A 13,131-nucleotide genomic window follows, 5' to 3' on the forward strand; every position below is an offset into this window, starting at 1 on the left:
TTAGAGTTCCTCCTTCCCTTGAATGCTGTGCTTTGTCCTAGATTGTCAAACTGAGTTTCTAAGGCATTAATGAGCAACTTCCACTGGAGCATGCAAGTATACTTTGTACTTCAGAAAAGTCACACGGACAATCATATAAAAGAGTAAACAAACCCCAAAATGCAAAAGGAGACAATAGTAACTGAAGGCTTAGAAGCTTCTAGATGAGGAACAGCAGTTGAAAATTGCTTTTATTTCACTCTGAAGATATAACTACACATATGAGCAAGACTGATCTGCATATTACAGTGATCAGCACAAAAGGTTCTCTGGAAAATTGCTACAGAACAGACATTTTCATGACACAAGAAAAAAGGACAACTCATAAAATAAGGTTACAAAATCAAAAATTACAGAGCTACAAACAAGACTAACTTACAGAATGCCTGCTGAGAATATATTATTAAGGAAATGTAGTCTTCTACCAAGCTTTGGTGATTTTAGGAATATTCAGTATTTTCACTTGGGTTAGGTCAAGGAACAGTTTGGCTGTCTGCAGTGAACAGCCTATGAGCCGCCTAGCAGTGGAAGGAAATCCCTCTCCTAGCCATGTACGGGTGCTAACACGAATGGAAAGGGAGGGAGGCAGGAGTTCCTGTTCCTGCTGTATCTGCCCCAATGGTTATCAGAAGGCAAATACTGGGCTTGTCTGGAGCATTGAGCTCATCTGGTCTGGCTGTTTTAGTCCTTTGGCACCTTGCAATCGGATCCTTCAATTTGATACTAGTCAAACATACCGTTAGTGGTATGCTTTATTCTTATGCCTAACGCCACAGACCGGGTAAGGGAGAGCTAACATTACAGAAGATTATCGCTATGGCTCCCCTCTGCCGCGCTCAGGGAACTGGGTGGAGAGGGATTGCCGCTGTTGAAAATCACTCTCTCACACTTGCGTTTCAGCACTAGTATCTCTGCACTGGGCAAAATTACTACAGCTGCCTTTCTGCTGCTGGCAGAACAGGACATTAAATAAAAAAACAGCGGTACGCTGCTTCTTTCCTGAGGCTCTCTATCCAGGCTGTTCTTAGAAAATGAATTAGCAGTATCTGGTTTTTTTAAAAGGGAGAGTCCAAATGAGGACACCCAAGTTCAGTCACTGTGTCGTCTCTCTATCACCTCTCTTACGCCCCATGTTCTGTTCTCCCCACTCTGTGCTCTCCTGTCAGCACCTCTTGAAGCAGAATCAGGTCTTTCTCTAGTCTTCCTTACATGAGAAAACGGCACTGATTTCATTTAAAAAAAAAAAAAAAGTCAGTTTGGTCAAAATCAGTTCAAGACATTCCAAAAGTTCAGTGTCAGCATGCCTTGCACAGTTTGACTCAGTCCACACTCTACATGTGTGAGCCAAATAGGCACGCTTGCCCCGGGTGCAGAGTCCCTCTGCGAAAGGTTAACGTTCCCACCACCCCTCCCAGGCAGGCAGGCAGGCAGGCAGAGCTGAGGCGGCAGGTAACAGGGAGCTGCGCGGCGGCCCCTGCAGCCACCCTCCTGCTGGAGCTGTCGGAGCTGACTTTGGTCCGTTCCCCGTGCGTTTAAAGCGTGCGAACGTGATATATTTCAGCCTACCCACAGGCAGTCGACAGGGAGTGAGGCAACTTACGACTTATACATACCCAGCACCTGAACACGCGTATTTAGTTTCATGTATATAAACAATAAAAATAGGTAAAATACGGAGATAAATATACATAATACAAAATTTACAAAAGATTAAAACACATTACAATATTAAAAAATATATACAGTACGTATGCGCATAGGTAGGTATGTGTGTATGATTTCCAAGACCTTCTGTGAGGCTGGCGGCAGCGGGACCGGGCGGCTCCAGCTCTGGCCCGGCTCCCGCTCCCGCTCCCGCTCCCGCTCCCGCTCCCGCCCCGCGGGGCCAGGTGAGTCGGCGGCGGTGGTTGCGGCGGCGGCGGCGGCGGGAGGGGGTAGCCCGGCCCTCAAGGAGTTACGGTGCAGGAGCACGATGACTTCATGCTCCCGCCGGCCGCTCTCGGCTGGCCCCCCCCGGCCCCGTTTCACAATCCCGCCGCGCTCGGACGGGGCGAGCGCTGTGTCAAGCCCGGCGCGCTCCGCTGCGCACACACCCCCGTGTTCTCATGCCGGATTTTCCCGGGCCATGAATAATCTCGAAGCCCCCTCAATAAATACACGTTCAGGGATGCCCGGAGCTCATTCAGCCCGCCAGCCTCACCGACGAGAAGGGGCCGGGGCCGCAGCCGAGGAGCCGCACCATGAAGTTTCCCCAGGGCTGCGACCGTGACCGCGCCGGCCGCCGCCGCCGCCCGCCCGCCCTCCGCGCCGCCGCCGCCGCCGCCCTGCTGCTCCTCCTGCTGCTGCCGCGGGCCGCCGCCGCCCCGCTGCCCGCCGCCGACTCCTCGGGGGAGGCCGAGCTGGAGGAGGCGGCGGCGCGGCGGGCAGCGCTGCCCGACTGCGTGCGGCTGGCCCGGCTGCTGCACGCCCGGGCGGCCCAGCTGCAGGAGGAGGTGGGTACGGGGCGGGCCGGGGGCTCGCACACACTGGCACACGCACACGCTCACACACCGGGCCGGGGGGTGGCTGCCTCCGGCCAAGGTGCGACGAAACCCCTCCGTGTCTCTCCCCAGATGTGCGAGAAGTTTACCGTCTGCGAGAACAGCATAGAAATGCTCGTCCAGAACAACCTCAACCTCCCCAAGGTGACGGAGGAAGACGGGTGCCTGCTCGCCGGCTTCGATGAGGCAAGGAACCGCTCTCCTTTCTGGTCTAATCCTACATACCTGGGGCAATTTTTTCCTGCTCCAAATAACTGCGGAAGTTGACCTAAAGATTTGTGCCGGCTCCAGCTGGCGTTGGTGTGGCACGGACCTCCGCGCTCTGTATAAGCATCACCTGCTTAACTGCGCTCCACGCACAATATTGCCATCGAGGCGTTTCTGAGCTGTAAGTGACTTTCTCACCTTTCTCTCATTTCAGGATAAATGCTTGAAGAAACTCTCCAGCGGGCTTTATACATTTCAGACATACCTTGGATACATACAAGAAACTTTCACTAGCGAAAAGCAAAACATCGAATCTCTGTACTACAGTACAGAGCACCTGGCACGTACCATAAGACAGATGGTGAGTTGGTTTTAAATGCACTCCGATAATTGTTATGGCTTAGCACTGATGGGTAGTCAGAGAAATAGGATGCCATGTGAAGTTGAACATTTCCCGCTTTCATTTCTCCTAGCAGAAACAGGTGATGGTTCCTTATGCTCAGATAATTACCCTTATGACTAGCTTACAGGTTTCACAAGGTTTTCTTTTCTTTTCTTAAAGGAACAACTCTTCTTCCTACTTTCTATTGTTATTTCTAATTTCCAAACCAACAATTAAATGCGTCATATTGTGTTAAGAACAAAACTACTAATGCTGCCTGGCTGATAGAAGTAAGATTTCTCAGGGAGCTTGTTCCTAATTGTGGAATGGCAGTTCAGTCCAAGCCTTCTCCTGTTGCAACGCCCCGAGAAATAGAAATAAGTAACTTTTTTTAAAAACCCACATAAATAAAAGCAAACACATTTTTACAATATTATTAATCTTTAAAACTCTCCAAAACAAACTTTTAAGCCAAGCTGTATGGTATATTGAGATACCAGTAGCTTAAAAATCAAGACAGTTAAATTAGAATGTAAGTTAATAACTTGACTGAATAAAAGGTGCTGCCTATTGAAAAGCACACATTTTGCTTGTAATAGTCATGGAAAAAAAAAATCTTCCTTCTTTACAAACACCCAATTCCCTTTTGATTCGGTAAACTAAATGCTATTCATTTCTGACAGTCGTTTTCTATGTTTTGGAGAGCTTTGAAAGATCACACTTCAAAAATTCACTTCATTCCTGCAGTTCTTACTCACATTAATAACCCTTAACATGAATACTTCCGTTGTCATCAGGGAAACTATTTGCCTGAGTAAGAACCACCCAGGTGAGTAAGGACTGCAGAATTAAGAGCTGCAGAAATCTCAGGGCATTATTTCCTTCAAGGTGTTTTTTGGCATCTGAAAAGCCCATTGTGTGTTTGCCATACTTTTCCTAACATGCTTATTTATGTCCATCATTCTTTAAGTGAAAGGGAGCTGAACTGCTTTTTTCACACTGTACTAGCTAAGAAGAATAGGCCCGTCATAAGACAGCAACTGACTACTGGCTTCCAACTTGATACATTACTTTGTAGAAAGTTCTCTTCATAACTGGGGGAGACTAGCCTTTTTGGAAAATTAGAAAGATCGAGGTAATTGGAACAGGCAGAAATAAACACAGTGATCAAAAGCAAAACCTGTACTTGTAGAAACTACAGAGTTTTTGAGAAAGAGAGCGGTCTTGATCTCCAGGTTGGAAATTTTTCTTTACGAGAGAAGTCTATCTGCTATTTCAGGCAAGGAGAGCAAGGACAGAATCTGTCACTTGTGCTCAGGTAGATCCATCAGCATGATACCTGTCTGGATATCCAGATACAGACCTTCACAGTGTGCACCAAGAAGGTGCATATACCAGTAACTGGCTGTGTGATCAGAATCCACTTCCAAGTAGTCTGGACAGAAAGAATATTCATATCTTACTGAATTTCACAAAAAAAGATATTCCAGAAGGAGGTGCATGTGCTTTTGTCACTTGTTAAAGGGTAGGATTGAAGCAGATACTTTACTGGTAGACTTCTAGACTCCAAATCATCTAAAGCAGCTCCATGATTTGGGTGAGCAACTCCCATTTTCAGAAGTCACCTACTCACTTCACGGGACAAGTTCTTAAAAGGCATTTGGGTACTGGGTGCCCAGTGCTGTCAGCCAGCATTCAGTACATAGCTCCTTTTACTCATCTTGCTGTTAGGATCTCACGCATCAGTGAAAGTTGGTGACAGTCTCCCACATGCCTAAATGCCTGGAAAGTAAGAATTACTCAGCTAACAAGTTTGACATCTTTGGAAACTGTTGGTCTACTACAAAATGTAAGAGTACTCTAATGTCATCTAATTAACTTATGACTCAGGATGTAGCAGCCAGTACAGGTTAGGACAAATCACGTTCAGCATCTTCCCAGCTAGCCACACGGTCGGCAGATAGCAGGAGAGGTGTATTGATCTGCTCAGTGCAGCGCGTTGGACCGTGACACCAGATGTTGCATTCAAACCAGAAAAAATGGTATAGATCAGACGAGATCCTTTGATTCTTCTGCAATAATTGTAGCAGGTATCAAGGTACCTCAAACCCCACTGCAGAAGCGGGGCTGTAGGGAAGCACAGGTCCCAGGGAGGTCTGTCGGCAGCAGTACAGAAACTGTGGATACACAGCTGGTCAGGAACGTATTCTACATATAAGCTGATGCTCTCCAACAGGCTCAATTACAATGCTTTAACCGGGGCATCTCAATATTGTCTTTTTCACAGGTGATAAACCCCGATGAAGTGATCATCCCAGACTCAGCTACCCAGGAATCCCTCCGTGCAAAGCTGAAGTCCGATAAGACCTGGATAGAGAAAATCACCACCCACCTCATCCTCCGAGACTTTACTTCATTTATGGAGAAAACCGTGAGGGCTGTTCGCTATTTGAAAAATACCAGGAGTTTCAGTGTCTGAATGTTTTAATTCAGGCACAATCCTTTGTTACAAATCTGTCATGTGGCAGATGACAGTGTTGTTCTGTTTTAAGAACCAGAAATAGTAACAATGGTTTGCATTTATATATATTCTCATTTCCTTCTAGGAACCTATTTATTGTATTTAAAATATTTATTCGTTTCTAATGTTTCCTATTTATATTTTCAATATTTAGAAATAATTTAACAAAGGCGCTATTTTATTTTATTTCATTTCTAATGGTAATACTCAGAATATCAACTTATTTAATATCAACTTATTTAATATGTATTCAACAAAAAAAATATTTTCAGAAGCCAGAAAAATTGTTGTATAACTTATGCTTTAAAAATATTTGAGAAATGGTATTTATGACTTTTATATTTTTAGAGCAAATAAAAGCTGATTTTAAAAAAACCTGTTTAACCTGTTTGAACTTTAAATAAGACTAAGGAACTCTAATGTATCCAATTTTTAATATCGGCAATTATCAAAATAACCACTTTCAAGAATTTAAATTTTATCTGTATAATTAGGTCAGTTATCTACATAGCACATATATACACATATACACAGACAGCTTGATCAACGTGTAATTCTTAAAATGGGATATAAAAGAACTAGACGCACTGAACATGGCACTTCAGAACGAACATTGCTCCTGAGAAACAAATGAACAATGAGTCCCCTACATTTAATAAACAACGCTCTATAAAATTGTAATTGTTTTTAAGCAGATGCTTACAAGTCAAGCAATCTCTTTTAAACAAATAAAATGGTAAGATACCAAATTAACAGGTTTGACGTGAATACTGTCATCTCATTAGATTTACTGCGGTCAGCCATGGGAATTTTCCAAGTTTGATTAAACATCTCTCTCCCCGCCCCCAAGAAGCAGAAAAAAAAAAAAATCTTAGGTTCCTTCCTTAGGTGATCTACATCAACATATTGTTGCTGAGATGCCAATGACTGTTGACGATCTAACGCATTTGTCTTTTGTCATTTATATTCCACCGGCATGGACAAGCCACATAACATGAATGCAAATTCTTGAATACTGTAGAGGAAAAAAAAAAAGAACATGTCCTCAGCCCGAGTACCAAACGGCTGAAACGTTCCTTAGCTGTATCATCTGCTTTGCTGTGGCTGTGCAGGTACCTCGTATACCCAAAACCAGAGGAATTCACAGTACACACAAGGGATGCAAGTGGCAGGAGCCCCTCGAGCTTTGTCCCTACAAGTGGTGGAACATTGATTACCCTCTCTCTCTTTTGCTTGGCATGGTGGTGGTGATGAAAGGCAAGCCCTGGAATGTGGTTAAGGATGTCAGTAAATTCTCCTCTTCCTCTGAGCCATCTGATCATCCACACACACATTCCACCACTGGGGATGCCAAAACAGTGACCAGTCCACCCAGAGCCTGTATCTCAGAGGCTCAAAACAAACCAAACCACAGCTTTGCCCAATATGGTAAAACTAACATCTCAAGTTGTGCAACATCTCAAGAAGGAATGAGGACACCTCAAGGTGGTCACTTTCAAGATGCCTGTGGTGAATGAGGTTTTCTTGCAACACGTAAGATCCTGCTTTAGCTGTCCTGACATATGCTCTAGGAGACATAGGAAAGCCTGGTTTGACTTTTTCCACAGCTTACCTTCACAGAGATTTTCTTAGTGACCATTTGGTTAGAGACCATTTTGGCCCTTATTATGTCCATAATAGTTATAGTTATGAGACCCAAATGTGGATCCTACATTGGACCTTTTAAGGACTTTATTATTAGTATGTGAGAACAGAGGGGGAGGGGGGAAGAAGGAAAGAAAGAAAGACCAAAAAGGCCTGGTCTCACCTCTCCCAGTAGTGGGTGGTTGCCTGAGATCACCATTAGTTACTATGTACACTGCAGCTAAACAAACTCACGCTGATTTCCTCCTCAAATTCCAGGAGGCATCTAAGATACAGGGTACTGAAATCTCACACAACTGATAGACAAGCGTCCACACTTCCCACTGGCACCCTTCAGCTGGTGGCCACCCCAGGTTGTGCACCATTCTAGTAAAGATGTAAATGCTACTACATTTTAGGATGCAGTAGATGAAGCAAAGATCACCGCTCGCTGGGAGGGGAGGCCGACTTCAAGTCCTTCCTGGGGTGACAGGTATCACCGATGCTGTCGCTGAGCTGCCATTATTTTACCTGTGGCTCCTCCACAGCCACCCGCAATTCCCAAGGTACTTCAAGGCAGCAGCTGCCTTGCTGGCCATCGTTTTGCTGTCACTGCGCCAACTTTTGGGACTGTCCCCTGATAAGTATCACTTGCTGAAATCCACACGCACCAGTGCCTGTGGCACATGAAGACTTGCAGTGTGGAATTTATACAGAAGTCAGAGAACTAAACACTGTTGAGCATGTTATGGAGCCTCTCAAATTAACCAACTTACCATCCTTTTTCTAGTTTGCTGTGTAGAAAGTATTTTACAACAATCAATAAACACACATGGACATTTCTTTTATTTGGCAGACCAGCACGAACACATAAAAAACCAGAACAATAATAAAAATGAGCGTTCCTAACTCTTATAAATCAATCCTCAAAAATAACTGTGCTACTTTTAGCAACAATGAAATACCTCAACACTTCTATTGAGGAGAGCTCCTCCTAACTGACAGCTAACTCAGTGAGCAAGGCAAAAACAAAAAAACAAAAAAAAAACCAAAACAACAACAAAAAAATGACCTGCTAATAATTGCCTATAAAAACTAGGAAACTACCCAACAAATAAGCATTTTGGCTGTTGCTGTACAGGACCAGCCTCTCCCCGCAGATCCCATCTAGCCCTTCCCCATGTTCACATTGTATCCCTACTCATTAACCTCACACAGAGATTTCTGAATGCTCAACAGATTACTAACTCCCTTTATCCTGATTCTGCTTTCCCAATGCAGGAAGAGGGTAAAGCTCTGTTAAGAAGCATGCATACACTCCACAGTATGCAAGAAAAAGCCCATGGTATTAAAAGACAGTGTTAAAGATGAGAAACAAAATATTCCTTGGTCCTGTGGACGTGACACTAAAATGCCAGACAAGAGAGAAAAAAAAATTAAAGACAGAATGCAACCTAATACTAAAGTAATCTGTAACGCAGAATTACTTAATTTTGGCTTTTTGCAATGACAGCGCCTGAAGTATTTTTCTATTTTTTTAACCATACTTTCTTGAATATTTCAGCCTGATCCACTTCCCAGGTTGCAGTACCATCCCCTGCCCAGTAAGCCGATGCACTGATGTGAATGCTAAATTTTGGCAGAAAGAACAGCTACTTGAAAGAGGCTGTCTCCACCTCTAGTACCTTCACAGATTTTATTAATGGCTGATGGCAAGTGAGGTTATAGCAAGACAGAGCTGATGCTACAAGAGATGGAAGAGTTATACCACCAGTGAAGCAAGGGGAGCAGGATCACTTTTCAGCAGTAATGAGCCATTAGGTTGGCTTAGCTCAATGGGAAACCTCCCCCTAAGTTTGCCACTGTTATTCGTGACTAATAATCTTTTCCGCATTCAATTTACAAGATAAAATGGCAGAAAGGTAAGTATACAACAGTATAGATCAAAGTCAGATCCTAACGGTCAAGAAGTGCTGCCAAATATATATATTACTACAAACCTTGTGATATTGGGTGGGAAGCTTTCTGTAAACTCTTGGTTCTCGAGCCAAATGATTAGATAACAATTTCTGATCTCTCTCAGTGAATTTCTTTCTTCTTCCTGGTAACAGGAAAACCAAAACCCACTCCCTCACCCCCAGAAAATGCATCCTGAAGAGGGGGAGGGCTGATGTTGCTGCCCACCATGATTACCCAATGGTACCAGGTCATAACGGATCTTCTGACTCCAGCTGGACACAATGATGGGCAAAGCAGTTTTAAGAAATGATACAAAACATAGAAATTATTCCTGAATGGTAAAACCACCACCAGCTGTTGTGGTCAGTGTGCCAGTGAACAAGATATTCAGAAGACAGGATACCATATTGTTCCTTGCCCATCATAACGTACTGACACTTTGCTAGTATTTCACACACAGTCTGGCTGGAGGAGGAGAAACAGCCCGTTTCTTCAGTGCTGGGTTAAGGGACAATCCCTTGTTCACAGACACCCTCCTTGGAGGCCAACAAAAGCTGTTGCTGCCATTGTCACTCTCATAGGAGGAGGCTGAGAGGCCAACCAGCACCTTGTGACAAGGAGAAATGTTGTCTTCCTGATGTGAAAGGACCATAGGCATGGGACTGCAGGTCACTCGAGATGGGAGAACAGGGCATTCTTCTTGCATTAAAATCCTCAGGATGCCTTCATTTTTGTCAAGTAGCAGTGAGCTAAGACCCACGGCAACTTTTGATCTTCCTAAGATTGGTCCAGGTGGAAACATTCCCCTAGGCCCCTTGCGCAATTGTTTGTCACCAGGTACAACAGGCTCCAGTGACAGCCTCCCACCTAGGGGATTTCCCTGACACTAAGGCAACCACAAGCACACTCCACCTCCACTTTGCAGGCACAAGGCACACAGCCGAACAATTCCTATCTCCAGGTAAGATCAGCTGGATACCTCAAAGTTAGTACAATCTTCACAGCACACAGGAAGGCATCAATGATTTTATTTCACACATCTCAGACTGTAGCCTTGAGCTCAGCTGTGGAAGTCAGAGCTCTACTTTCAGCAAACTACACTCATCGACATTATTCCAACACTAAGAGTTTATACATGGTCTCACAGGACTGCATCATAAACCCCACTACAGGAAAGAATCCAAAGTTGGCTGCAGAAGCCACCGATTCACTTGACAGAGATCACCGCAGTCAAGCAGGGGAGCTCATCTTTGTTCTTAAGTGTCTCCTATCAGACAGTAAAAGAAAATTTTCTCAGATTTCACTGGGAGAAAGATGGAAAAGCAAAAATTAGAGATTAAAACACTTGGAACAAGTAACACCTAACAAGTCCCTAGTCCACAGCCTTGACAAACTTGAGAGTCCCTCCACTTTACTCCTCTGCTCCCTAGCACCACCACCAAAAAAAAAAAAAGTCTTGATAAAACTAGCATATTTGCTGAAGTTATTTTAGGGAATTAAGATTCTTCATAGGAATCTGTTTAACATATAACTTCACAGAACACTGATCTGCTCTTATAAGCACAACTGAATTTTGTGAATATGGCAATAAGTAATTTCAAGACATTGCTACCAAAGATTCCTTCATTTTTAAACTTGAAAAAAAAATTTTCTCCAATTTATTTTTGCTGCCTTACAATTAATTACCAAGACTTATGATTAATGCTTATTCTGTTTTTTTCAGGGGAAAAAAAGGAGTGTTTATTTAAGGAGTTTCACTCACATTTTAGTTACAGAGAGAGAGCTATACTGAATGAAACACTGTCTGGTTGTACAAATGAAAAATCTTATACTACATATTGGCATTTAATTTAACTTGACTTGAATGTACTATGAAAGACTTTTTTTCCCCTCAATTTGAAAACCCAAAGGTTCTATGCTAATGACTTTCCTGAACCATACCTGATTTTTTTTTTGAGAAGAATAAGTTCACTTACTTCCACAATTAGCAATGAATTACCAAAAATTTGCTATCCAATGTGCTTAAAGTAAAATTTTAAAAGTAAGAATTGCATAAGCAATATTTATCCAATAATTCCAAGTCTCAAAAAATCTGAACTAAACTACTTTTAAGGGAAATTTTCAGCATGACGAGGTCACAGAATCTGGCCTGTGCTCAATATATCTATGCTTATGTAAAACTTTTAACGAAAGAGGCAAGAACACTTCCCTATTTCTCCACCTCTTGCCAAATACTATTATTCTTGGAAAGCAGCCAGAGCAACCATGTGGCGGTTAAGACCCACAAACCACATCCCCAAATGTCTGACACAAAATAGAGCACATGAAATACACTTCTGCAGGTGTCTGGGTCCATCCACCCACTGCTGCATTTTGGGTATTGTATACCCTTGTGAAATGCAAAATCTGATTTTGAAAAATCTGAATACCATATCTGTTTGTATTGAGTATCTCAGGTTATTCCACTAGATTCAACAGAAGAAAAACTTTCCCGATCATGATTAAAGCCACTATCAAGTACCAACAGATTATTTCATTACTATTGTAATTAGGATCAGTCAAGAAAAAGGATCAGAATTTGAACTCCTTTCATAATTTAAGACATACAAGCAGTTACATTAATCTCAAGTTACCATTAGAAAAAAGGCACTAGAAAAGCTGTACTAGCAACAGGATATAGGGTCACAAGAAAAATGTTCTGCATTCAGCCCTTGCCCTATTCCCCGTCAGCAGTCTATTATCATTAGCTATTCCACCATTTCATGACATTTGATTTAATTACCATGATTAATGGAATTTTAAGGAACATGCTGATTTGTATTAGCTCTCATAAATGTTTCCCTCTCTTTTTTTGTTTCTTCCCAATTCTTGTCTTTCAATTTAATTTTTTCCTCTTGGCTCATCTTTCATTTTCTTTGTAATTACATCTGCCCTTAAACACAGTAACATTTTACCATAAATTTTCATAGCAGATGAGAAACTGAAGAATCTCCTATCCCTCAAACATTTAATTCATGTAAAAACTGTCTGAAAATCTATGGGGTTAAAAAAAGCCAATCTGAAATCTAGAATACTTTTGTTGCAATGATAATTTGGAGCCAAAAAGCATTTTTTTTTTTAAATCACTGCATGGATACAAACTAGCCTGTACATTTCTAGAGGGGAGAGAATAATCTACCCAATGTAGTTTCTATTTAACAGAAACCAAGCAGTTTCCATTTCAGTGCTTGAATTTCACTGTTAAAAGGAAGAAAACCAACTGAAGCCAAACCAACAATATTCCAAAAAGCAAGACTTTGGAGTAAAAAATATACCTTGTTTAGTGTACTTGTTTTCTTCCTTCAATTATACATTAATAATCTTCCTCTTATAATAAGAGCACTATATACACGTGCGCACACACACACAGCACTTTTGTTGTGTCCTCCCACCCCATCCCCAATTATGGAAAATGTACATAGTGTTTAAAGATCAATTTGGCAGAAAAGTATACTTTTTACTATCTATGCTAAGAAAAAAATGTATACAACTCTCAATCGCTAATGTATCCAGAGATGAACAAATCCAAGAGAAAGGAAAAAAAAAACCAACAGGTCAAAATAGCGACCAGCTGCAGAGGCTTACCAACATTCAGGCAAGAAATCTGTGAAGAATACTGAAGTATTTAAAAGATTAGCTCAGTTTTCTGGTTACTGTGAAGATAAAGAGGAATCTTTACACAAAAGACCATCATCACAGGGATAAAGATGGAGGTTGAATGTCACCGTATTTTGGGAACACACACAACACAACCGGTTATCCATTCTGTAATAAAGAAATTACTACATTATACTTATGTAAAGACTTAAGAACAATGAATA

The 13,131-nt window shown here is 42.3% G+C and overlaps 1 protein-coding gene across 2 annotated transcripts; it reads left to right on the top strand.

Moving 5' to 3' along the window:
- Nucleotides 1–2,042: 2,042 nt before the first annotated feature.
- IL6 (interleukin 6) lies at nucleotides 2,043–5,929 on the top strand. 2 transcript variants are annotated; one of them, XM_075492977.1, is made up of 4 exons: nucleotides 2,047–2,531; nucleotides 2,652–2,765; nucleotides 3,001–3,147; nucleotides 5,456–5,922. In XM_075492977.1, exons 1-4 carry the CDS (start codon nucleotides 2,280–2,282, stop codon nucleotides 5,645–5,647), a joined length of 705 nt encoding a protein of 234 aa, XP_075349092.1. In that variant the 5' UTR covers nucleotides 2,047–2,279; the 3' UTR covers nucleotides 5,648–5,922. The 2 variants fall into 2 exon arrangements, with proteins under 2 accessions (XP_075349091.1, XP_075349092.1); XM_075492976.1 differs by having other exon boundaries at nucleotides 2,043–2,765; nucleotides 5,456–5,929.
- Nucleotides 5,930–13,131: the final 7,202 nt, after the last annotated feature.

The sequence above is a fragment of the Mycteria americana genome, chromosome 2, assembly GCF_035582795.1.
Source record: "Mycteria americana isolate JAX WOST 10 ecotype Jacksonville Zoo and Gardens chromosome 2, USCA_MyAme_1.0, whole genome shotgun sequence".
In the NCBI taxonomy this organism is placed as follows: Eukaryota; Metazoa; Chordata; class Aves; order Ciconiiformes; family Ciconiidae; genus Mycteria; species Mycteria americana.

What these genes read in the sequence shown, in the direction of transcription:
- IL6 (XM_075492976.1), top strand. Translation starts at nt 2,280, where the DNA reads ATGAAGTTTCCCCAGGGCTGCGACCGTGACCGCGCCGGCCGCCGCCGC. An exon ending in TGCTCGCCGGCTTCGATGAG is followed by an intron (nt 2,766 to 3,000) that starts GCAAGGAACCGC and finishes CTCTCATTTCAG; the next exon opens with GATAAATGCTTGAAGAAACT. An exon ending in CACGTACCATAAGACAGATG is followed by an intron (nt 3,148 to 5,455) that starts GTGAGTTGGTTT and finishes TCTTTTTCACAG; the next exon opens with GTGATAAACCCCGATGAAGT.